Source organism: Ictidomys tridecemlineatus, chromosome 4 (genome assembly GCF_052094955.1).
Source record: "Ictidomys tridecemlineatus isolate mIctTri1 chromosome 4, mIctTri1.hap1, whole genome shotgun sequence".
NCBI lineage: Eukaryota > Metazoa > Chordata > Mammalia > Rodentia > Sciuridae > Ictidomys > Ictidomys tridecemlineatus.
In genome coordinates, this window is record NC_135480.1 from 5,205,118 (window position 1) to 5,229,437 (window position 24,320).

At 58.4% G+C, this 24,320-nt stretch overlaps 1 protein-coding gene across 4 annotated transcripts in view; it reads right to left on the reverse strand.

The window, feature by feature from the left end:
• Positions 1–24,320, reverse strand: part of Lrp5 (LDL receptor related protein 5) — a 97,836-nt gene that overhangs the window by 66,278 nt on the left and 7,238 nt on the right. For 2 of the 4 annotated variants that reach the window (XM_078045442.1, XM_078045444.1), the window contains exons 1-2: positions 3,625–3,772; positions 1,334–1,730 (exon numbers count right to left, since the gene is read on the reverse strand). The exons of 1 other annotated variant lie outside the window; for it this stretch is intronic. In XM_078045442.1, the coding sequence (XP_077901568.1) occupies positions 1,334–1,730; positions 3,625–3,757 (530 nt within the window). In that variant the 5' untranslated portion in view covers positions 3,758–3,772. Of the gene's footprint in view, positions 1–1,333; positions 1,731–3,624; positions 3,773–24,320 lie in introns of those variants that run through there. One more of the 4 variants, XM_078045443.1, reaches the window with a different exon arrangement.

The window sequence follows — 24,320 nt, forward strand, 5'->3', positions numbered from 1 at the left end:
GACCCTTCCCCGAGCAGCACAGAGACCCCTGGAACGGGGTGGCCGGCTGCCTTGGGGAGCCCCAGGTGCAGGGCTCCAGGCTGCTCTGAAACCCCCCCAGCCCTGGAGCGTGAACACACACCCGCACACACCCACACCACAGCACTCACGTCACACTCGCACACACCCACACATGCTCACCTGCAAGACCTGCTCCCACAGCCACTCGCTCACGTGCGCTCACACGCGTGTTCTCATGCACACAGGTGCCCACCTACACTCATGCACACTCATGCTCAGGGGCTCCCGCCCTCCCACCTGCCACCGACTCCTCACACACCTGCCAGCGTCAGAGGCACTCAGACGCCAGACCAGGGCACCTCCGGCAGCACCAGCAGGTCACCCGGCTGCCCACACCCCGCGCCAGCTGCTCCTTAACCCCCAGACAGAGCCGGGCAGGGACCCGCACCTCCCAGCCCTCCGTCCAGAGGCCCCTGGCAGGGGCAGTGGCACATGCTGGTCCAGACCAGTCTCCCGCTGCCCGGCTTCTGAGCAGGTGTGGACAGCACACCAGAGTCACCCCGGGGCAGGGCGGTCACAGCAAGCTAAGGCGCCAGGACTGGAGCCAGGGGTCTGCAGAGCTCAGACAGCACCCCTGAGCTGGGGACAGCCCCCAATGGCGCCTGTGCCTGGACAGATCACAGCCACCTCTGGGAGGTCTCACAGGGAGCCCCACGGGGGCTCCAAGCAGCCACCTGAGCTGGCAGGACCCAGGCTGAGCCTCTCACAGGTCTGGTGACCGCCAGCTCCACACCCGAGGTGAAAGACACAGGCGGGAAAGCTCAGCCTCTGCTCGGGACGTCCGGCCGTCCTGTGGCTGAACCAACACTGCCCTGGCCATGCACACCCCAGTGCCACTTCCCAGGGAGGAGAGGCGAGGGAGGGCTGGGGGGATGGAAGAAACTGTTCCCAAAGAGCTACCCGACACCCGGGCCTGCAGCCCCGCGGGCGTCTTAGCCTGGCCACCGCCTGGACCACAGCTGCCCAACCTTCCAGGGCCACGGGGAGCTCACACAGACCAGCACGCCGCACGGGGCCCGCAGGCTCTGCTTCCTGGTGTGACTAGAACCTTCCACTGGTTTCTGCCCAGGCGGCCCCGAGACGGCACAAGTGCATCCCCACCTGCTGGGATCCCAGCGTCCCCGGCCGCCCAGCCCGGCCCAGCCACGGGGCTACTCAGCATCCAAACCCACAGCGACAGCACAGGTTGCCGCACTGTGAGTTCTGAAAGCTGAGCCAATCCCAGCGGGAGACCAGCCCCTCCCCAGAGCCAGGAGGGCAGCAGCAGGTTTACCCGTGAGCGGGGTCCAGGGCGATGGCCCGAGGCTGGTCAAGGTCCTGCCAGAAGAGCACCTTCCGGGACGTCCCGTTGAGGTTGGCCACCTCGATGCGGTTGGTCTCCGAGTCCGTCCAGTACAGCTTCTTACCGACCCAGTCGCAGGCCAGGCCATCGGGCGAGACCAGGCCGGAGATGACCACGTTCTGCGTGGCCGCGCCCGAGTGGTTGAGGTACGTCTGCTTGATGGCCTCCTCGCTCACGTCCGTCCAGTACACAGCCCCCTTGGAGAACTGGAAGTCCACGGCGGCTGCGTCCTCCAGGCCGCTGACCACGATGGTGGACTCCAGCTTGACTCCGCCGGCGTCCACCAGCCGCACGTCCCGGCGGTTGGCAAAGAGCAGGAGCGGCGAGGCTGTGGGACAGAGGCAAGGGTGAGGGCCGCCGCCCACCTGCACGGCCCCAGACGGGGGACTGCACAGCCCAATCCTGGCTCCACCTGCCTGGACCCATGACCTGGGCCTGTTCCTCGCCCCCTGAAAAGCCATCCAAGGCCCCGCTAGAAAACGCTCCCTCTCCTCGTGACGGACAGATGGGGACCCGGCCGGCCCCCTTCCCCTCTCGCTCCAGGAGGGCCCTTTGAAAAGGAAGCTCACGACAGACTGCACTCCCCCGGGACCCTGGGCCAGCAGGGAGGCTTCCCAGGTGCAGGGCAGTGACAGCCATGGCCCTGAGCCCTTAACCATGGTAAAGGTTTGCATATTTTACCACAAAGAAGACAGACAGGAAATCCAACAGTGAGATGTGACATATCACCTGCGTTCCAACTTCACAGAGATGGCCAGGCAGAGAACATGGTCCCCCTCCCCAGCAGACCCAAGGCGGGCAGCTGCAGTCCACCCTGACCACCCCCCCCACCCCGCAGGGACCACCTGCTGGGGAGTGGCCCCTCCCCTGGACGGGGCACAGGGAGAAGCCGAGAGAGGAACCAGCCAGGCCAGGCCAAAGCCCTGGGGCAGCAAGGGCCTGGGGCTCAGGACACCCCACCAGCCCTCCCACGCGTTCCACTTTTCTGTGTGCGTACCCTATAATAAGAACTTTCCCTTTCCCTGCTGAGCCCTGTCCCCAAACCAGCGGCTCAGAGAAAACTCAGGGTGCCAAGGGGCCCAGGGAGCAAGCCTCCAGGGTGAGCAGGGCAGAGGGCACCCTGTCCTGGGCTGCCCGCTGGCTGGGGCGTCTGTAGCAGCTGCCCCCAGCCTGGAGGCACCCCAACTTCAAGACGATGACAAGGAAAGGGGGGTGGGCTGTCCAGAAGGGTCCCGGTCCCTGTCCCCAAGCCCTGAGCACACTTGGAGACTGGGGGACACAGCAAGACGCCAGCCTGGGGACAGTGGAGGTGGAATCACGCCCAGGATCGGGGAGGGCAGGGCCCTGTGGTAGAGGGGTGTGTGGGACACCCACCCAAGACTCCCAAGGCACACCCAGGCACCGGCCCGCCCAGAGCAGTTCCCATCCACCCTCCAGCCACCCAGAGTGCGATCCCCGACAATGTCACAATGCCGGTCCTGGAGGAGGCCGACTTGTCCCACTGGTCCGCGATCTGCCTGGGCATGCGGGAATCCCAAGCTGTGGCTCACCTTCTGGGAGTCACAAAGCCTCCTGAGAAGCAGGTTCTCTCCCTGACAGACAGACAGACACACATACAGGGCAGCCAGGCCCCTGTGAAGTCCCCCAGCCCCCAGTGGGGAGAAGGACAGGACACAGAGTGTCTGCCCTGGCAACAAGGGACGGGACTGTCCCTGGTGGGTGGGGGACACCAAGCAAGGGATGGGCTCCTCAGGAACGAGCGTCACAGGGCGTGGTCCGTCTCCGAGGACGGAGGACGCTCTGCTCAAGGGCTCCCCGTGGGCTCTGGACCAGGCAGGAGGGGGAGCGCCAACACCCCGAGACCCGGCGGAGAGCCGTCGGGAACCCAGGAAACTCCTCCCAAAGCCATGGTCCCGGGGGAGACTGGGGACCAGGCCACCCTGGGGAGGGAGGCCTGGAAACCCCAGCTCTGCCCCCTTCTCCCTCCCCAAACTGGAAAGACCGCCCGTGCCGGGCCTGGGCAGCTGCGTCCTCCCAGGCGGGTGGGTGGTGCTGCCCTCCTGCGCCTCCTCCACCCTCAGCGGCCACAGGGAGGCTGCCAGGAGCAGGCCCGGGAGGGCGGGACAGAGGCCGGGCCTGGCCAGGGGCAGGCTCTCCCCAGGAGAAACCCCACCCACGGGATCCCTCCGTTTTAAGAGGAACCCACAACACGCTCCCGTCACCTGGGGAAGTGGCTTTGCTCGGGGACCTGGCGGAGGCCCCAGGGCTCACGGCAAACCAGGGCCTCTGTGTGGGTGGCTCCCTGTCCGCACCCGGCGCCCGGGCTGCCCCTCCTCCACTGGCTGCTGTGGGCATGCTGCCACCCAGGGCCCCGGTGCCCTGGCACTGCTGAGGTGGAGTAGTCAGACAGACGCAACGGAGACAGACAGAAGGCCCAGGAGAAGCAGACTTCTCAGGAAAGGCAGCACAGGGCCGAGACAGGGTGTCCCTGCCGCTGAGCGTCCGGGACCTGCAGCAAGAGCCCACCTCTGTGGTCCTGTATTCCAGGGCTGGAAGCAGGAACATCTTAGTGACCTTGGATGGTGAGCTCTGCGCAGTAGCCAACAGCTGGGTGAAGAGGAAGGGGGTGGAGCTGTGTTCCACACAGGAACCAGTGCCAAGATCCTGGGGCAGAGCGAAAGGGGGTGGGGGGTCACAGTGGACGCTGGCTCTACGGGCTCCTTCCTTGCCAGCAGGCCAAGGCTTCACAGCCTGCCATGAGTCGGGGTCACGGGTTCAAATCCCCCGAGCAACCAGACTGCAGCCTCCAGAGAGACACCTGCCCCAGGCCACACCACCAGCTGCCTCTGGTGCAAGTTCAGGGCAGTGACAGGAAGGAATCCAGGAAAATTCTAGAAGGAAGAGGATGGAGGGCAGCAGGGCCAGGAGGGGTGCACATGACTCTCAGGACTGCAGCAGACACCTGGGAAGGGCGCCAGGCTGGGAGCTGGACCGCATGAGACCACCAGGAAAACCATAGGTGTCCGGCTGTGGCTGCCCTGGAGACGGACACTTCTGTGCAAGGCTGCGGTGACGTTAGGTGAAGGACCACAAAACGCCTAAGGCCCTCCCAGGAGGCACCTTTCTCCAGGGAGTCTTCCTGTCAAGAGCCGGAAGGTCCTTGCTGCAGCATCACCGAGGGCCTGTCCACAGCAGCACGGAACCAGCAACGGTCTCCAGCCCCAGAGGGCAGCCCCAAGGACACTCAGGAACCAGGACCAAGGGGCAGGACTGCGGTCATGACAGAGTGCCGGCTGGGGACAGGGTTGACAAAGTAGCCTATCAGGCAGCGCCCGGTGGAGTGGTTTTGACATTTCCACTCCGACTCCATTCGCACTGTGTGAAGTTGTGGGTGGGTATGTCAGGACCCTCTACCACAAGGGCAAAGGTCAGGTCAGCCCTTGGGAGTGGGAGCCCTGGAACCAGGTCAGGGTGACCACGCCAAGCGGAGCCCCAGGGTCAGCAGCCTGGCAGAGCTGGCCCCGCCACCTCGACAGCTTCCCCGTGAGACCGGGTTAACTGGCGCAGCCCACATCGGAGGCAGCGGGCCTCCCCGGCCTCACCGAGAGGACTCAAGACAAAGGCTCGGCCGGGCAGCGACACACGGAAGGATAATGGCCGCCAGGCGGTTTAGTAATGGTCTCCATTAACCAAACGTCCACCCCCCAGCCCAGGACCACTCACCTTCCGCCCACACTCTGGGACCTGGGTTCGAAGCCAGCCCAGGGCTCAGCTGTGAGCTCTGGGGCGAGACTTCCTCCTCCTCCAGGCCTAGGTTTAGCTGTTTATAAAACAGAAGATGATGGCTATCGCCAAAAGGCACCCCAACTGCGGGAGGACAGGCGGGTCCCTGAAAAATCACCACCAGCACCGACCGTGTGACCCGGCCGTGCCGGGGGGCACCAAGAACCGCAGGCGGCCTCCCCAGCCAGGGCACGGGGGCAGCGCTCGCGGGGCGCTCACGGCGCCCAGGAGGTTGCAGCAGCCCAATGTCCCCCTCCGGAACGAGCAGACAGGCGTGGCCTCGCCACCCAGTGGGATGTCACCCAGCCACGAGGAGCTCTGACCTGCGCAGCAGCGTGGATATCCCCTGAGGATGCTCGCGGAGGGAAGCCAGGACACAGACCTCGCCGGACGAGTCCCTCACAGGGATGTCCAGAACAGAGAGACCACGACGCGGAAAGGAAATGGAGGGGGCTGGGGTGGGGAGGGGGGAGGAAGAACCACCTGATGGGCATGGGGCCTCCCTGGGGGGACAGTGGAAATGTTCTAGAACTAGACAGAGCGGTGGTGACGACCCTGCTGCAGTCCTAAGTGCTACTGATCTGTGCGCTAACATGGTCAACGACGGCGGCGTGAGTTCTTCCTGATGCCCTCAGGCTTCAGAAAGGCGCCTCTGCACCGCGAACGGACCTGCTCCCCTCCAGATGCGCTACATCCAGCACATGTCCCCGCAGTTTAACCTGTGCGGTCCCCCTTGGTGGGCACCTGGGACACCCCACACTTCCCTGGGTGTCCTCAGCACCCTCCACCCAGGGGAGCGACAGCCAGCCCTCCCCTGGATGCACACAACCTGCAGCCCCTAGCACCCCGACAGACAGAGCGGCGTCCCGGGAAGGCAGCATCTGGCCCCTCCCACCGCGGGGGAAGCCGAGGTCAGTTTACAGGCCCTGCCCAGCAGCACTGGAGTCTGAAAACCCAAGTCCAGCAATCCCAGCTGCACCGCTATAAGCGTATCCGATATGCATATATAGAATCCGAAGCAGATGTGGGGCTTCCAGCCGATGGTTTGTTTTACAGTTTACATGGACGCACCAAACAAGGCCCCATTCGAGGTAATCCGTGCTCTGCTGCAGGCCCAAATCAGCAGCATTCTCAGCACAGGCCTTATTTATATCCACCACGCGTCACATCGGGCCCCGGGTGGATCACTGGAGGGAGCTACGCGTTTGTCAGGAATGATCTTTTATATGGTGCCAACCCTACGGGAGGGACCATGAAATAGAAGAAATCAGAGGTCGGTGGGATCCACGCTCAGCAAGGAGCAAAGGTGAGTGGAGTGACAGGGACAGGAGGTGCCTAGGGCTCCGAGGAAGAAGAGCTGGCTGTGGGTGGACCAGGCAGGCTTCCTGGAAGAGGGGAGGCTGCAGCCCGGGAGCAGGACTGGAGCAGGACCATGACCTGGTAAACGCTGACCATGCCGGGCGACACCCAGACGTAACTGCTGGAGCCAGTTAATGAGCTCCTTACCACAGCATGCCCAGCCTCCCGACGCCCTCCTCCTCGCATCCCTCCAGCTTGGGACCCTCGCTCTGGGCCCTTGGCAGCACCCTCAGCACACCTCCCTGTGCCCCTGTCCTGGGGCCACAACTCCACCAGCGCCGGACTGCTGGGTCCACCTGGGTACACTCTGGACTCCAGCTGTGTTCCTTGGTCTGTGTCGGGCACCAGCAGCCCAGGAGGAGAGTGAGGCTCCCCCACGCCCGCCTGGGAGGGCCAGTCCTCCTGCTCGCCCGGCCCAGCACCCCTCCAAGTTCAGAAGTTCCCAAGGTCCACAAACATCAACGCTGGAACATTTTATGGGATTTTAGATAAAGGCTTTATCATATGAAAAAAAATGTCTCAGCCAGGAGGGCAGAGGCTGCAGGGCCACTCACTGCTCGCGCTGGCGGACCCCGAGGCCTGGGGGGGGAGGTGGTGGTGTGGCTGCCCAGCGGCGTGGACCCCTTCACTTCGGAGTGCAGCTCGGTGGGGAGCACCTGCTTAGCGTGCCTGGGGCCCCGGGTCACATTATTATGGAATGTCACGAGCTACTGAAAGGACAAGCCACGCCGCAGTTACAGCCTCACCTGGGACTCTGTCAAGCGCCTGGCCATTAGGCTCCCACGGCCACCCTTTACTCCTTCGCGTACGCCATGTGCTCATCTACTCCTCTTTTGTTAAACTGGTCAGAAGCCAAAGTGTCATCTACTTTGATCCAGACCTTCCAAGGGTGGAATGACAAGAGTCCCTGCAAGTGGCCCCTGCGTTCTGGTGGCAGTCCCCACAATTCCTCGAGGACAGCCTCACTTTCTGGCACAGAAAGATTCTGCAGGTTCGTCTTGTACCCGTCCCAGCCCCGCCCTCAGACGGCTGGTCCCTCCTGGTGGGGTCCAGCGGAGGTGCTGATGGCCACATGGGTCACTGCTCCTCAGCCTCCTGGCAGACCCAGGTGGCAGGGACACAAACCAGATTCCTGACCCAAGTTACTGGCTGGAGAGTTGGACATCTGCCCCACATTCACCTGCAGGGACACAGCCAAGCGCGGAGTGGCCACTGCACGAGGGGCGGGAGGCACAGGTGCCCTCAGTCTCCAGTGGCAGCTCCCACACCGTCCCCGGGAGGGGGGGTCCTGGCTCCACGGAACTGTTCCACATTTCTCACACCTTTGAGCTTTGCTAGCCACCTCGCTGTTTAGAATGTCCCCTGAGCCAGTGCTGAAGCGTCCTCGGGTCCCCTGAGCACCAGACCCGAGGTTGCAATTGGCAGATAAGTGCAGGAAGTGCTGGGTAAAAACGTGACCGGAGGCTCGCGGGGACCCAGCGGAGCTGGCCTGGGAGCGCAGGGCCGGCCGTGGCAGGCTCTGGGCACACGTGCACATCAAGCCTGGGCATGCACATACACGCTCACCTGCAGCCACTTCTCCATGGCTGTGCACGCGCACGTGGTAAACCCACGCGTTCATGGCAGCATCTGCCATTTCAAACACGGCCTGGGATCTTTCCTGACTTTTCCTTTCTGTATTTCTAAATTTGTGCCATGTTTAAAGTGCCAGGCCTGGCCTGTTACTATCAACGGGTTACCTTCTGGCTGGGTCATTTACTTATGTGCACACATAACCGCACCCCCCCCCCCCCCGCCGCCCTACCCCACCTCGCTTCCCAAGCACAATCCCAACCCCGGCCCTCACTCACCTGGCACCTCCTCCTTCCTCCCCCCTCTGTTTCAAAAGCCAGACACCAACACGTGTGCCCTAGGAGGGAAGGGGGGAGCACTGCCCAGGATCTGCAGATGGAGTTGGGGACGCTGACATCTCCTAGGTGTCACCTTTCCATCTAGAACTTGGATCCCAGCCCTCCTTGCTCCCCTGTTGTGGAGTTTCGGTATTTGTTTGCGTACAGTTCTTACGTATTAGTTCTCGGATACAGTTCTGTGTCCTTGATCACATAATATTTTAAATACAAAGTGTTTTAAAAAATGAAACCAGCATGGCTATGACAGGGAACCTTAAAATCCCCATGAATTTCAGGATGAAACATGAAAATGCAAAGACACCTAGATGCAGTGGGGACAGTGTTCCACCTCCAAGCCAGAAAGTTCCATTCCCCTCTAAGCGGGAATGTTTGAAACAATGGAGACTAAAGAGGAATCTGTGCAGTCCTCAAAGGCACAAGTGACACCATGTGTGGTCTCTCCAAATCCAGGTGCAAATGGTCTGCCAAGAATAAAGCTGGGGCTTCTTGAAGTGGCTGAAAGTATCCACTGTTGTGCAACTAGCAACCTTCCCAGCAAATCAGACCCCAGCTTCCCACAGAACCCACCTGATTGAGGTGGAAGAAAGATGAAACACCCAGGCTCACTGTCGGCACACTGTCCTATGAAGCAGGGGGCCTTCCCCACCCGAGTTTCCGGAGGTGCTCAGGGTCTGGGCCCCTCTCCCTCAAACCCTGGTGTGACCCCAAGACCACAGCCCCAGACACAGGGATGGCTTCACGCTTTCCCCTGGGCTCTTACCTAAACAAGATACACTCAGCTGTGACATGATTCTGCAGTTGTCTAAATATTATAAACGAGGGACTTGACGCTTACAATAATAAAACCTTGGGTTTCCTTTAGCGAAGCAGACACCGGCCTTTTATGGAAAGGGAGCCAGCTCAAGTCGGGGGGATCCTGATGACATCTCCCAAGCCCTGGAACGGCTCTCCCCCCGCCACCTGCACCGTGGCCGAACCGCCTCCAGCCTACCCCACCTCTCCATCCATCACCTCCACCTGCCTCTCTAAGCCCAGCATACCCCAAATTCTTCCCAGGCCCCCAGCTTGGCCTCAGCCCCTGCCCCGCCAGAGGACACCATGTCTCCAACAGACCCTGCCTGGCCATGTCAGCGCCCTCAGGCACTGCCCCTTCTAGAAACACTCCCTGGTCTGTACGCAGGGCTGATGGAGGCCTGGCTGAACTCTGCCTGGCCTCCAGGGCCCTGGGAGCCTCTGTCCTCTGCGGGCCTGCAAGGCTCACCCTGCCTCCCCCGCATGGCCATGTGCACTTTGACCATGCGGAGCCAGCAGGGTGGGCCCACGGCCAGCTGCCCCAACCTGCCCTTCCTGTCCAGGTCTGTCATGATCAAGAGCAATCGATCCGTCCAAGGAGCGCGTGAGCTGCTGACACTGGAACTCAAATGAATAACAAGGTCATCGCCTCGAGTCGAGGACAGAGGTAGCCGGGGCTGGTGTGCGACTGTGACCTATTCCAGAGGTCGGCCTGCCTCCTCTCCTACTGAGGCTGCTGGGATGATGGATACTTTTTTTCCTATGGCCTCAAGAGTCTGGCTACAGAGGGCGGAAAAGTGGGGCCAGGGAGGTGGCGGGAGGAAGCTTCCAGAACACTGCGAGCTCTATCCTTGACCCAGCTAACACAGGGAGCCGGGCACATCCACGGAGCTGCATTCTCCAGGACTGCTGCGCAGGTCCCTGGCTGCAGAACAAAGCCACCCCCTCAGGCTGGGTTCCCACCGGCCCTCTCCAGCCCAGCCACACGAGAACACCCCGCTCCCCACACACACGCTTCCCTGCCTCCACGAGCTCCCCCTCGCACCCCCATTCCTGCTGCCCGCAGTGCCCCGTCCACTGTCTCCAGTCCCAACACTCCCGCCCCTGCACAGCTCACATTCACATCAAACTCACACGCCCAAGGCGCACACACAGCCCCAGAGGAAGGCCACAATTAACTCTGAGGCCCAGCAAGTTGCCCGAGCAGGCACCACATTTGAAAGGTCAGGGAAGCAGGGGGACAGGAAACGCGCAGGGGGCAGGCCGGGGTGGAGCAGGAAGTAAGAAATCACTTGCACAAGATGAAAAGAGAAGGACCCTGCTGCTCCAGACACCTTCCCGCACGGGAGACAGCTCAGGGCTCGGGTCTAGAGGAAGCAGGGATACGGGCGGGAAGGCCCAGGGTGCCCCACCACCCAGCAGGGCCAAGGCAGGGTGGCGGGAGGACAGGCCAGCCCTGTGCTCAGAACAGGGGGCAGCTCTCCTCAGTCCTGGGCTCTGGGCAGAGCTTAGATTCAGTCCCACAAAAGAAGTGGCCTGGGGCTCTGCTCGGCCACGCTGGGAAGTCCTGGGAGACAGCAAAGGCCCAGGCCCAGAAACAGGCCCACGGTCTGCCCACCAGGGCGGCCAGGCTACCACAGGGGACCGGGCCCTTCCAGGAGTTACTGTATGACCCTCCAGGGGTGACCATCAGATTGTCACAAAGCCCCAGCCTTTGAAGTCCCAGAAGTCAGTCCCCCAGCACCTGCCCCTGGGCCCGAAGCCCACAAGGACAGTCGACCCAGAGGAACAGGCAGAGGAGGGCACAGACTTGCTGCAGGCCTCCGGGGGCTCACCACCACCTGAGCCAGCCTGGCCTCACAGACCGTCAGAAGCCGGGCTCCTCCACTCCTGTTAGCGGGTAAGGATCCAGATCCCACGGCCCAGCTCAACACGGCCGTGCCCAGCACCACCAAGAAGGCCGGCTCCAGTCCAGTTCCAGGAGGGGAATGGGGACGGGCAGGATGGACCCCAGGCCACTGTGGACTCGCAGACTCCACTAGGAGGGAGGACCCATGGAGCAGCCACAGAGCACCCCCCAAGAATGCAGAGCTGGACCTCTTAACAGGAGCTAAACGACACTGGGTCACTGCACACCGCCCAGTGACAGCTCCGAGAAGCCATGCCAAAGCTAGGTGGCAGTAAGGAACAGCGGTGGCAGATCCGGTCAGCCTAGGCACCTGCCCTCTCCCCCAGCCTGTGGAGGATGCCTGGGCAGAGGACACAGCCTGGAAGTGATCTTAGCGGCTCTGAGAAGTCCTGCGGCGAGGAAGCCCGGTTCACGTCTTCCCCCCGCTCCCCGGCCCCAGGATTTCCTAAATGTTCCTGACCACGGAAGAGTATTTTTTATTTTAACCCCAGGAGCATATTTTGAAAACCACTGGCCCAGAGTCAGGAGCAAAACACAAAACGATGTGAACCTGAATGGACAAGGGAGAGATGGACAGCAGTGGGTGGACCCAGAGCAGGTGTGCGCTCCGCCCACTCCCCGCCCCCAGCCTACCACCCCTTTCACACTGATGTGGCCCGGGGTGCAGGGCTTGCCTGGACACATCAGGGCACTCTGCCCCACCTCGTGGGTCACCGTGAGGAGCCGCCTTCTGACCCTGGCCAGGGACACTCTCCATCCGAACATCCCAGATACAAATGCACACCAGGCCCATGACCTGCACCATGCTCCTCACGGCTGCCCGGCCAGGCTGCAGAGCTGGCTCCTGAACACCGGCCACGTCCAGCAAAACTCCAGCGGGCAGAGCACACAGCCAAGCGCCAGGACCAACTGCCTTTTCCAAATCCAGCCCCTCACAGAGCCCTGAGCTGGTGGCCTTGGGGTGGAGCCACGGGACACTGCGTAGTGGACACTCCTGAGAAAGTGCTGCACTGAGCCATCTCCCCACAGCTGGGGGTCCACCTGGGCCACCTCTCCACCTCAGCACCATGACCAGGCTCACGCTGACCAGGCCCATGCCGGTCAGGGCTTGGCGGCCCACCTTCCAACACGCCTGCTGGCCAAGCGCACAGCACCCTGAGTGCTCTGAGCCCTGATTTAGTGACCCTCTGTGGAATGGCATCAGTGCAGCAGTGCCCGGGCCGGGGGCGGGGGGGCCACGACATCCGATTCACCTCTGCAAATGTGAGCTTTCCCTAATTAGAAGGTTTAGGGCAGAGCAGAGAAAAATATGTATTTCAGAGTCCCAGTTTGACTTGCCAGAAACCAGCCCGTTACTAACATTCTTATTTTCAACAAAATATAGCATTCTGATTACATACCATCTCCGTTCCGGCCTGCCAGGCTCCCGGAAGTGGCCGGAGACCACGGGAAGAGCAAGAGAAGCCATGCTGGGATGGAGATGCACTTGGGGACCTCTGGGGGGCTTCCTGCTGGACCCCTCCCATGGCAGGGAAGTAATTTCTGCTCTCTCCATGGGACGGAGGCTGTTTTCACCCATGGTCATGAGACCCCATCTGCACAGGCACCAGTGGCCTCGGTCTCCCCAGCCGCTAAACAAGAGGGCCAGGTCCGGCCAGCAAGGACAGCTTAGTACCAGGGTGACTTCGAAGCAAACACTATCATCAAACGCCCCTTAAGAGGTGGGTTTGGAGCCACCATCTGCCAACCCCTTGTCCCTACGTGAACCCTGCAAGTATCTCCACTCCCCCTGGCCTCAGTTTCCTCATCCGTAACATGGGGGCGGCGGGGGCATTAAAGGAATCCAGACACCTCTTAGAACCTCGGGGGACACCAGAAGCGCACCACAAACCTCAGCTCTTTCTATCCATTGCATCTTGGGTATCCTAACCAGGATATTTAAACGCAAGGATTTCAATTAAACACACACCCTAAAAAAGCAACACCCCCCCCACCCAGGGCCTGCCCTTCATTCAGACCAGCGTCAGAACCACCCAGGTGTGTGCTCTGCACGGGACTTTCTAGCTGTCCTTTGAAATCAACCCAGGAGGGACTTCTAAACTGTGCCCACACCTGTGCCCGGCTGGCTTCCCACCCCCGCTGCCCCGCCCTGCTGCCCCACCCCCGCTCTCTCCAGTAAACAAGGGACAGGCTGAGCAGCCAGGATGCCGCCTGGCCTGCTGGTCTCTGGTGACACACACCAGGTTCGTCCTGGGCCCCCACCAACTCTGCATCTGCTCTGTCCTCTAGCATCTTGGCTTTGTCCCCCCCCCAACCCCCGTGGGCAGGGACCAGCAGTAGACACAGAAAGCCAAGCAAAAGGGTCAGTGCCACCGCAGGTAACGAAGACGGCACCCGGTCTCAGGGTCCACGGGGACAATGCAGTTCACGTCTGCATCCCCCACCTGCCCATCCTTCCTGAGTCCTGTCACAAGCACAAGAATTCGGTACAGGGGCTGGGCTGGGCCGAGGGGCAGAGCTCAGGCAGGAGGCCCTGGGTTCCTCAAGGTGAGGGCAGAGGACAAAGGAGGAGGGGGACGAGGGGCAGGAGGAAGAAGCAGCAGCAGAGTCATTATTAGGACCATTATCCTCATCTGGTGCCAAGGCCACCAGGCAAGCTCAGAGACCGGAACAGAGGTGCCGACCTTGGTGGCCCTAAGCCACGACCGAGAACTACCACCTCGGGAAAGGAGGCGGCCAGAGCCCAGCAGTCACCAGGCCCCGTGGCCAGAGTGGCTCCGGCTTGTTTCCAGAGGTGGGAGAAGGTGGGATGGCCCCGGCCCTCCCCCACGGCCACTGGAGAGGGAAGCCACAAAGGTCCCATTGTTCTGCCGCAGAGAGGAAGCTGGGGCGAGCTCAGAGCGCGCCTGGAACTGGCAGAAAGGCCGCCGTGGGGAAGGGGGCACGTCCAGGGACAAACACCTTGGTCCAGGCTCTTTTCCCTGAACTGTTGAAAACAGTCAGAAGAACGAACTGCCGAAAAGATGAGAACGAATCACCCTCCCCCAGATCTGTCTGTGAGCAAAATCGGAGGCTCTGCCTTCAAACAATCTTCTGTCCTAGAAGACAGTGGCAGGGCACAGGCCAAGGCCCAGGGCCACGCCGCACAGACAACTGGACAGAAGAAACCAGCTAACAGCTCAACCGTGGAGGGCACGGCCCGTCTCTAGCCCCGGCCTCCTGTCTCGGCAGAAGCTTCTCAGGGCACCAACGTTCTTTGAGGAATTCTTAATTCTAAGTATCAGAAGCTGCCTACGAGGATCCGCGCAGGGCACCAGCCCGAAGATCTCAGAATCCAGAGGAGCCACAGGTGTGGTTAAAGGGACACCAGAGTCCAGGGTGATGGTTTCCAGGCCCCGCGTGGGCCTCTCCCCGGGCATCAGCTGCAGACAGGAACACACGGAGGAAACCCGAGAGAAGCTCCCTTCCCGTGCCCGGGCTGGCTTGATGGGCCCCTGCATCCCACACCTGCCCATGCTTCCTGAGCCCTGCCACAGGCCAGCAGCATCCCACCTCACTCAGTCCTCCCAGGAGGTAGGACAAGTATCACCCATGTCACAGATGAGGAGCCTGAGGCTCCCGAGGGCCAAGTACCCCTGCAAAGCCACTAGGCGATCAGAGGGCCCCGACCCGCGGGTCTCTCCACAATGCTCCCCAGGGGACAAAGAAGGCAAAGGGTCTGACACCGAGCAGCCTCCAGACAATGGGGCGATGGGTCTCGAGAGATGCCAAGGTGACCCTCATCCTCTGGCCAGGACAGCTTAGCGCCAGGGTGATTTCAAAGCAAACACCCGCCTCCCAGGGGGTCAGCAGACAAGATTCTCCTGCCCACGTGTGAGGTGCCTGCTCCCAACCCCACCTGTGGTGGGGGGCAGTGATGAGCAGCAGGACTTGGCCAGTCAGGGAGGATAAGAGGACCCAAGGGCCCCAGCACCCCGGCACAACGTTGGCCAAACTCCATGTTCTGCCAGATGTCAGTGTTCACATCTGCAGGATGGGCCAGGGTGAGGCCCAGCACAAGTCCATACTCCAGGGGCCACCCCAGATGTCAGTGTTCACATCTGCAGGATGGGCCAGGGTCAGGCCTAGCAAAGTCCACACTCCCGGGGCCACCCCAGATGTCAGTGTTCACATCTGCAGGATGGGCCAGGGTCAGGCCCAGCACAAGTCCACACTCCCAGGGCCACCCCAGATGTCGGTGTTCACATCTCAGGATGGGCCAGGGTCAGGCCTAGCAAAGTCCACACTCCCGGGGCCACCCCAGATGTCAGTGTTCACATCTGCAGGATGGGCCAGGGTCAGGCCTAGCACAAGTCCACACTCCCGGGGCCACCCCAGATGTCGGTGTTCACATCTGCAGGATGGGCCAGGGTCAGACCCAGCACAAGTCCACACTCCAGGGGCCACCCCAGATGTCGGTGTTCACATCTGCAGGATGGGCCAGGGTCAGGCCTAGACAAGTCCACACTCCCGGGGCCACCCCAGATGTCGGTGTTCACATCTGCAGGATGGGCCAGGGTGAGGCCCAGCACAAGTCCACACTCCAGGGGCCACCCCAGATGTCACTGTTCACATCTGCAGGATGGGCCAGGGTCAGGCCCAGCACAAGTCCACACTCCAGGGGCCACCCCAGATGTTGGTGTTCACATCTGCAGGATGGGCCAGGGTGAGGCCCAGCACAAGTCCACACTCCAGGGGCCACCCCAGATGTCGGTGTTCACATCTGCAGGATGGGCCAGGGTGAGGCCCAGCACAAGTCCACACTCCCGGGGCCACCCCAGATGTCGGTGTTCACATCTGCAGGACGGGCCAGGGTCAGGCCCAGCACAAGTCCACACTCCCGGGGCCACCCCAGATGTCGGTGTTCACATCTGCAGGATGGGCCAGGGTCAGGCCTAGCACAAGTCCACAAGGCCACCCCTGCTCAGGGTGACCGCAGGGATTCTTGGTGCCTCCGGGGCTCTGGTGTGGAGCCCCACGCCTCCTGACTGCACACGATGCTCCTGCAGCTCACTGAGCCCAGGTGCAGGGGTGGATGGAGGGACCCTTCGCAAACCATGTTCCTGCTCTGAGCCTCACGGTGACCTCAGAGACGAGGCCAGCCTCCCTGAGGCAAAAATAACCAGTCAGACAGCAGAGGGCAAATGACAGGGACAGAGGGTGCACACTTCCCCAAGAGGAGGGGACCAACGTAGAGGAAGCCGGGGTCCAGGTTGCACAGGAGCCGGGGCCTGCAGCAGGGGAGAGGAGGTGCCACTCAGCCCTCACCTTCCCTGGGATCACCGCTGACCCGGGGCCAGCGGCGAGGACGGAGCCCCTGCCTGTGTGCGCTCACTCTGCTTCCATGCTGGGCATGCACCAGCGAGGGACTGCATCTCCCCCAGGCTACAGCAAGTTGAGACGGGCCAACGAGGAGGCCGGCCAGTCCCACCCGGGCTTGCAGCTAGAGGGCCAGGGAGGGCCAGGAGCTCAGGGCTTCAGTGGGATCTGCTCTCATCCTGCTGCAGGCCATGGGGAGCCAGAGCAGGCTGCAGGAGAAAGGAGGGTAAGCTCCACCCCCACTGCAGAGACTCAGCCTGGCACAGGAGCGGAGTCGCCTCCCTTGCTAACCGCAGAGCATCTCCCAGGGGAAAGGCCCTGACGGTCTGCATCCCAGGGCGGGGGAAGCCAGGTCAAGCAGGGGTCTTGGGGAAGACCCTGGGGAAACCAGAGAGGGCTGCCGCTGCAGGAAGCCCACCAGAGAGGAGCCAGCCGCCCACCTAGTGCCGGCTCTGGGACTCCACCTGCTGGTTCCACGCAGCTCCGGGGCAGAAGGCAGGAGAAAAGCAGCAGAGAGGACTCAGGGTCTCCTTGGCAGCGTCCCCCAAGGAGAGGGAGCTGGGAGAGGTCGCAGTACCTGCTGGAGGACGGCCAATCTCCAAAACCCCCGCACGCCCTGGCAAAGCAGAGGCTCCGGGAGGGCGCGAACCCAGATCCCCAGCCCACCCACCAGGGTTCCCACCCCACCAGGGGTCCCCCCAAGATCAGTACCAGACAGATCAGCTGGAGCCCACACCCATCCTTCTGCCTTTGAAACCAATGCACAGAGGTCGCGGAGCAGAGCAGACATGGTTTCCAGGGAGCTACCTTTCACTCCAGGTGCACCTGAGCCTAGAACCCCGAGGACCCACCAGCCCCAGGAACAGTATGGACGCAATACTAACCCTGATAGCTAAACACCATCAGGCCTGGGCTCGCGCTGTTCCACTGCCCTCCGCATCCTCCTGACGCACTGGGGGCAGGGTGTGAGGACGATCCACCATTACAGGGGAGGAAACTGAGGCCCAGAGTGGCGGGCTTGACCAGGACCCGGACGCTGAGCAGGCAGCAGGAATGCGGGTCAGCAGAACGGTTGGGGGAGGCAGCACATGCCCCCCAGTCCCAGGCTGGAGGCTGGGCAGCCCAGGACCAGGGCTTGCTGCTGCCCTCTCAGCTGTTCACAGCAAATGTCGGGGTGCAACGCATCCTGGGCCCAGGGGTGCCCAAAATAGCACCCTCTGCTCAGAGGCCAGCATGGGCCAGGCCGCGGGACAGATGCACACACCCAGCCCCTGTGCCATGGTGGGGTGATCCTGTGGAATGTCCACTGGTGACCAAACTTGCTGTATGTACTGTGAGCAGGCAAGAGAGGAACACGGCCCACCTGCCCTCTTTACACCTAACTGCACGGGCTCCCTCTCCCCACGGGACCTCAGGGAACCCACAAGGCAGCTCTCTCCTCACTGACCTTCTAACTGACCTTCCCGTCCACTCCTGCTCTGCTGTCCAAGCTAGAGAGGCCTGCAACACCACGCCCAAGATCCCACCACCAGGAGACCGCGGGCCTCTTTGCGGTAGGATCAGGTCACTGCTCAAAGGCCAGAGATCCTTGCAGGTAGGTGGTTCTCCAACAAGATCCCTTAGGTACACTGATGGCCCAGGATTGGGACAGTGGGCATGGTGGGTCCCACCTGGGTCACATCTCTTCCTGGTGGAAGCCTCTTCAAGTGCACAGGCAGCTCTAGGCGGTCGGCAGATCTAGATCACAGGGTGCAGGAGCCTGTCCACCTGGGAACCCCGCACAGGGATCCTCAGAGAAGAGCAGAAGAAGGACGTCGCCCAGAGCCTGTGCCCGCCCTGGCAGCCACCCTGCCTGCACCGCAGCAGATCCACTGGGCCCTCCAGGTCAGTCACTCCCAGCCCAGGGCCACGGAGGTACTCCAGCACCAGAGGAAATCCCAACACTGTAAAAGGCAAACGGAAACTGCCCCGCGAGGCAGTGACAGGAGCCCACTGAACCCTGATCATGCCCGCCAGAGCCTCCAGGGCATGGCTCTCCACGTCCCCGCCCATCGGGTCCCCGGGGGCCCTGGCATAAGCCCACGTGATGTTCAGACCATTGCCAGAGGTTCCAGCCCCAGCCAGGCCGTCACCCGTCTACCAGGAGACATGACGCTGCACACTGGGTGCCCTGCACGCCCGGGGCCGCTCCATAGGATGAGGGATGCAGCAACGCAACCGTGAGGCAGCAAACACAGGTAATGCCACCAAAGCCAGCACACACCCCCGGTGGCACACCTGGCCGTCAGCAGGCCCAGCTCTGCATCCTCAGCAGGTGAGGCCCAGGGCTGCCAGAGCCATGCAACACAGGTGTCCTGACGGAACCTCCCAGGGACCAGCCTGCAGCAAAGGCCCCTAGAACAGGCACATGGCCTCCCGGGGCACACGCAGATGGAGTGATGCCCTTTGTATCTAAATACCTGTATTAAAAATGCCCCCGATCAGGCACCTGTCTGTAGTTTTAGCTCAAAAGCACCAATTTTTAAAGACCACTTAGAAGATGAAAGATCCCCCACGCTCTTGCACAGGCAGAATTAACGCTGTCAAAATAGCCAAAGTGCTCTGCAGATTCCATGCAATTCCTATTAAAACCCCAATGACATTCTTCATAGAAACAGAAAAGGCCATCCGGAAATCTGGAAAAATAAGAGACCCAGAATAGCCAAAGCAGTCCTTAGCAAGAAGAGTAAAGCAGGAGGCATCACAATACCAGACCTTAAACTATATGACAAAGCCACAGTAACAAAAACAGCCTGGTATTGGCACCAAAACAGATACACAGACCATTGGTGCAGAATAGAAGACAAAAATACCCACATAAATAGAGTTATATATAAATACTAGACAAAGGCACCAAAAACATATATTGGAGAAAAAACAGCCTTTTCAACAAATGGTGCTGAGAAAACTGGAAATCCATATGTAGCAAAATGAAATTAGACCCCTATCTCTCACCATGCACAAAACTCACTCAAAGTGGATCAAGGACCTAGGAATTAGACCAGAGACCCTGCGCCTAAGAGAGGATAAAGTAGCCCCAACTCTCCACCATGTTGACTTAGGAACTGACTTCCTTAACAAGACTCCTAAAGCGCAAGAAGTAAAATCAAGAATTAATAAATGGGGCCTGAGATTGTGGCTCAGTGGTAGAGCACTTGCCTGGCATGTGTGAGGCCCTGTGTTCAATCTCAGGAACACATAAAAATAAATAAATAAAATAAAGGTATTGGGTCTATCTACAACTAAAAAAAAAAAAAATTAAAAAAAAGAATCAACAAATGGGATGGAATCAAACTAGAAAGGAAACAATCAATAATGTGAAGAGAGAAACTTCAGAATTGGAAAAAAAAATCTCTATACCACATGAACCTCAGATAGAGCACTAATCTCCAGGATATAGAAGGAACTCAAAAAACTTAACACCCAAAAACCAAACAACCCAACCGATGAATGGGCAAAGGAACTGGACAGACACTTCACAGAAGAAGAGATATAATCTATCTACAAATATATATATAAAGTTCAGCATCTCTAGCAATCAGAGAAATGCAAATCAAAACTACACCAAGATTCCATCTAACTCCAGTCAGAGTAGCAATTATCAAGAATACAAGCAACAATAAATGTTGGAGAGGATGTGGGGAAAAAGACACACTCGTACATTGCTGGTGGGGCTGCAAAATGGTGCAACCACTATGGAAAGCAGTCTGGAGATTCCTCAGAAAACTTGGAATGGAACCACCATCTGACCCAGTTATCCCACTCCTCAGTTTATACCCAGAGGACTTAAAACCAGCATACTAGAGGGATACAGCCACATCAATGTTTATAGCAGCTCAATTCACAAAAGCCAAACTGTGGAACCAACCTAGGTGGTGTTCAACAGATAAACGGATAAGGAAACTGTGGTATATATATACAAAATGGAATATTACTCAGACTTAGAGATAAATGAAATTTCGACATTTGCCAGTAAATGGATGAACCAAGAATATTGTGCTAAGTGAAATAAGCCAATCCCGAAGAATCAAAGGCCAAATGTTCCCTGATACGCAAATGCTAATTCACAATAAGGAGTGGGGAGGGAAGAACAGAGGAAATTTGGACTAGACAGAGGGGAGTGAAGGGAGGGGAGGGGTCTGGGGGTAGGAGTAATAACAGAATGAACTGAACCTTATTACTGCAGGTGCATATATGATTATATGACCTGTGTAACTCCACATCATGCACCACCAGGCAAATGAGAAGTTAGACTCCATTTATGTAGGATGTGTCAAAATGCATTCTACTGTCATGTATAACTAATTAGAACAAATAAAAATATATTTAAAAAAAACAAAAGCACAAATTTTTTTCAGATTAAAAATTCATCGTTTTATTATTTCATTTTCCCACAATTAAAAATACTCACATAATCAGGTACAACCACAAGAATGGGAAGCGACACTCCACGTACGTAGAATATGTCAAAATATACTCTACTGTCGTGTATAGCTAATAAGAACAAAAAAAGATGAATAAAAAATTTAACAAAAATACTCACATAAACGTTTCACTTTTTTTTTTTTTAATGATTAAAGTGCTGAGTGAAGGACGCAGGTGCTGCGCCCCACCAGGACATCTCGGGGTCTGCGCTGCATGATGGCCATCACCCAAACACGCGACTTGAGGGTCAAGTCCCCTGGGAGTGTGCTGAGCTCCTCACAGCTGGCCACTGCGGGCCCTGTGAGTCCAGCCCGCTGAAGCATGGCTCTTACCACTGGGAGGGGGTCCCCACGCCGGCCCTGGAGTCTCTGTCGGGGAGCAGGACCGGGGTCTCCCAGTTTGGGGAGCCAGCCCAGCGGGACTTGGGGAGGGCGGGGGAGCTGATGAGGCAGCCCCATCTGGGGCCAGGGCAGCAAGGTTGGTAAGATCTGCTCCCAGACAGATGGCCTCAGGCAGCCCTGAGACAGTGACACAGCTCCCACCGGACGCTGTGCAGTGGCAGAAAGTCGGCATGGAGACAGTCGCTGTTCTCTAGGCCCTCCCAGGGCGGAGGACCCCAGAGGGTGCTGGACGCCGCAGAGGACCTGGCTGGAGGAGGGGAAAGGCCTGCCTCGCCAAAGCCCCAACTCTGGACGTCAGCGAACTGCTCCGTTGACTGCAAGAGGGAAGAACGCTGGGAAAACTGGTTCTAGGAAAACTATTTTGGCCAGCGCAGAAGACAGACAAGGAGAAGGTTCTAGAAAGCAAAGAGGCCCACCAAACCTGATGTCCTCCACTCCAGATCTCGTCTTTCGCCAAACGAGAAATGTGGGGCCTGTGGTGAAGCTCGGAGGCCAGGGGGTCCAGGCCTGGGGAAGGGGCACAAGCAGGTCCTGAAGCTCCCACCCGAGCAGCAGGCAGTACAGCCTTCCCCTCTCCCTCCCCAGCCAGTCTCCCTCCAGAAACCAAGCGGGGCTGGGCTCCCAAACAATCCTGCCCTAAGACCACCTGGCCACGGAGAGCTCATCACAGAGACCGCCTGCCCTTCCCGGTGGATCACGGTGGCAGCTGCCCGGAGAGTGGACGAGGACTGGAGGGCATCCAGGCTGGCGCGTTCGGGGCCACACAGCAGCTATGAATGCCCACAGAGCCATTTCCCAGAGAGTGCTGCCAGGCAGGTACCGCCTCCCCATCTGGGCTGACGGGGTGCAGCCCAGGGAAGGAATTAAAGGAGCTCAGTTGTATTCTGGAGCGAGCTGGGGAGGAGCGCAACCATTTACTCAGTAATTACACCTGCCTTCGGGCTAACGACGAAATTAGTTTGCACTGGGGCCAGTTCCCCAGCAGCCCGGGGAGGGCTGTGGCAGGACATCTCGGCAGCTGGAAAGCCAGCACCCAACAGAAACCGCCAATATCAAAACCAGCTTGTCTGCACGCGGCAGAAGAGCTGATGTCCGCAGCCAGGAACTGCCTGATGGGCGGAAACCACTGGAAATCCAGCCCTCTAACACCTAGGAGGTCACCACTGACCACCCCCAAACTAAAGATCAAAGGTTGCGAAAAGTGGCTCTGAAGTTTATCACCAAAGAGAAAATGTGCAAGAAGAATCAGCACAGTCTTTGAAAAGAAAAATGAGGAAGAATTTTGCACAGGGCTGGGGATGTGGCTCAGGCGGTAGCGCGCTTGCCTGGCATGCGTGCGGCCCGGGTTCGATCCTCAGCACCACATACAAACAAAGATGTTGTGTCCGCCGAGAACTAAAAAATAAATATTAAAAATTCTCTCTCTCTCTGTCTCTCTCTCTCCCCTCTCCCACTCTCTCTTTAAAAAAAAAAAAAAAAAAAAAAAAAAAAAAAAAAAAAAAAAAAAAAAAAAAAGAATTTTGCACAACCAAGCTCAAAAATATTCTAGCGGTACAGAGAGCAAAAACCGCAGCACACTAGACCAGAGAGAAACGGGCCACAGGACGCGAGGGTCCAGGACCTGGAGCCAGGCACCCGGGGCACCACCCACAAGCGATGGCACTTTACCTTTTCTTAAAATATTTTTTTTTTTTGGTTGTCGATGGACACAATACCTTTATTTATTTTTCATGTGGTGCTGAGGATCGAACCCAGTGCCTCACACACGCTAGGTGAGCGCTTCACCACTGATCTTCAGCCCCAGCCCCCAAAGACGGCATTTTAAATAAATGGAGACAGGTGGGGCCACTCCCTCCAGGTGTTGGGCAACTCCTTATGCAATGGCTAGATCCCTACCTCATACCACATACAAAAATCAGCTGGAATGAACACGGGAACGAAAAACACAAAATAACAGTCGTCGTCGTAGTCATCCTCCCGGAAGACGAAGAGAAAAATACTGAACATCTGGGGATAGAGTAATAATACATGTGACCCAGTCATAAGGGGAAAGAGTTTTGATGACATGAAACTTTTTAATACATTTATAATAACATATTGCCAGGAAAAAAACAACAACAACAACAACATAAGGACCAGCTAGAGACCAGAAGGAAAACCTGGAACAAAATCAGCAAAGAATTAATGTCCTCTTTTAGTAAAAAGTTCTTACCAATCAATAAGAAAAAGATAAACATCAGAAAAATAGGCCAAGGAGGAGAGTAGGCAATTCACAGAAAATTAAAACAAATGGCCTTGGTAAAGAGGGAAGCGCAAATCAAAACATGCTGTAATTCTAAACCAAACTGATGCTAATTTTAAAAAAAAAATTGTTGAGTGCCAGCATTGGAGAGGACACAGGGAGGCCAGTGTTTTCGTAGCTTCTTATGGTATAAATAAAAAACCAAATGGATATACTTTGACAAAGAATATATCCCACAAAAACGTCTGTACACAAGTGCCCGGAGAGACAGCAAGGGCACTCGCTGCCTTGCCCGCCCGGCACAGCAACAGAGCCTGAAGACACCCATCACCCTCCGGGGGTAATGCAGGGACAGGCACCTGCACCAGGAAAAACCAACTTGGCTTCTTAAAAAGAACAGAGACACAAAAGCAAAGATACAGAAAATGTTCGTGATATTTGATTTGTGTAAAAGACGAGTGGATGTTTGAAAAAGTGTAGCATGCTAAGATACGTGTTAAAGGTCTGGCCATCCTTAAGGGGAGAAATAAAATAGGCAATAAGTAACAGACACCTGTCTTCACAGAAAGAGGCACCAGGACCAGCACTACGTTGCTTGAACATGCAGACAGATATTTACACACGGCTTCTCTATGGGACAATACGTACATATGTTAACATCTACATGTTTTCACGTGTTTCTTGCATTTAAAAAATACGA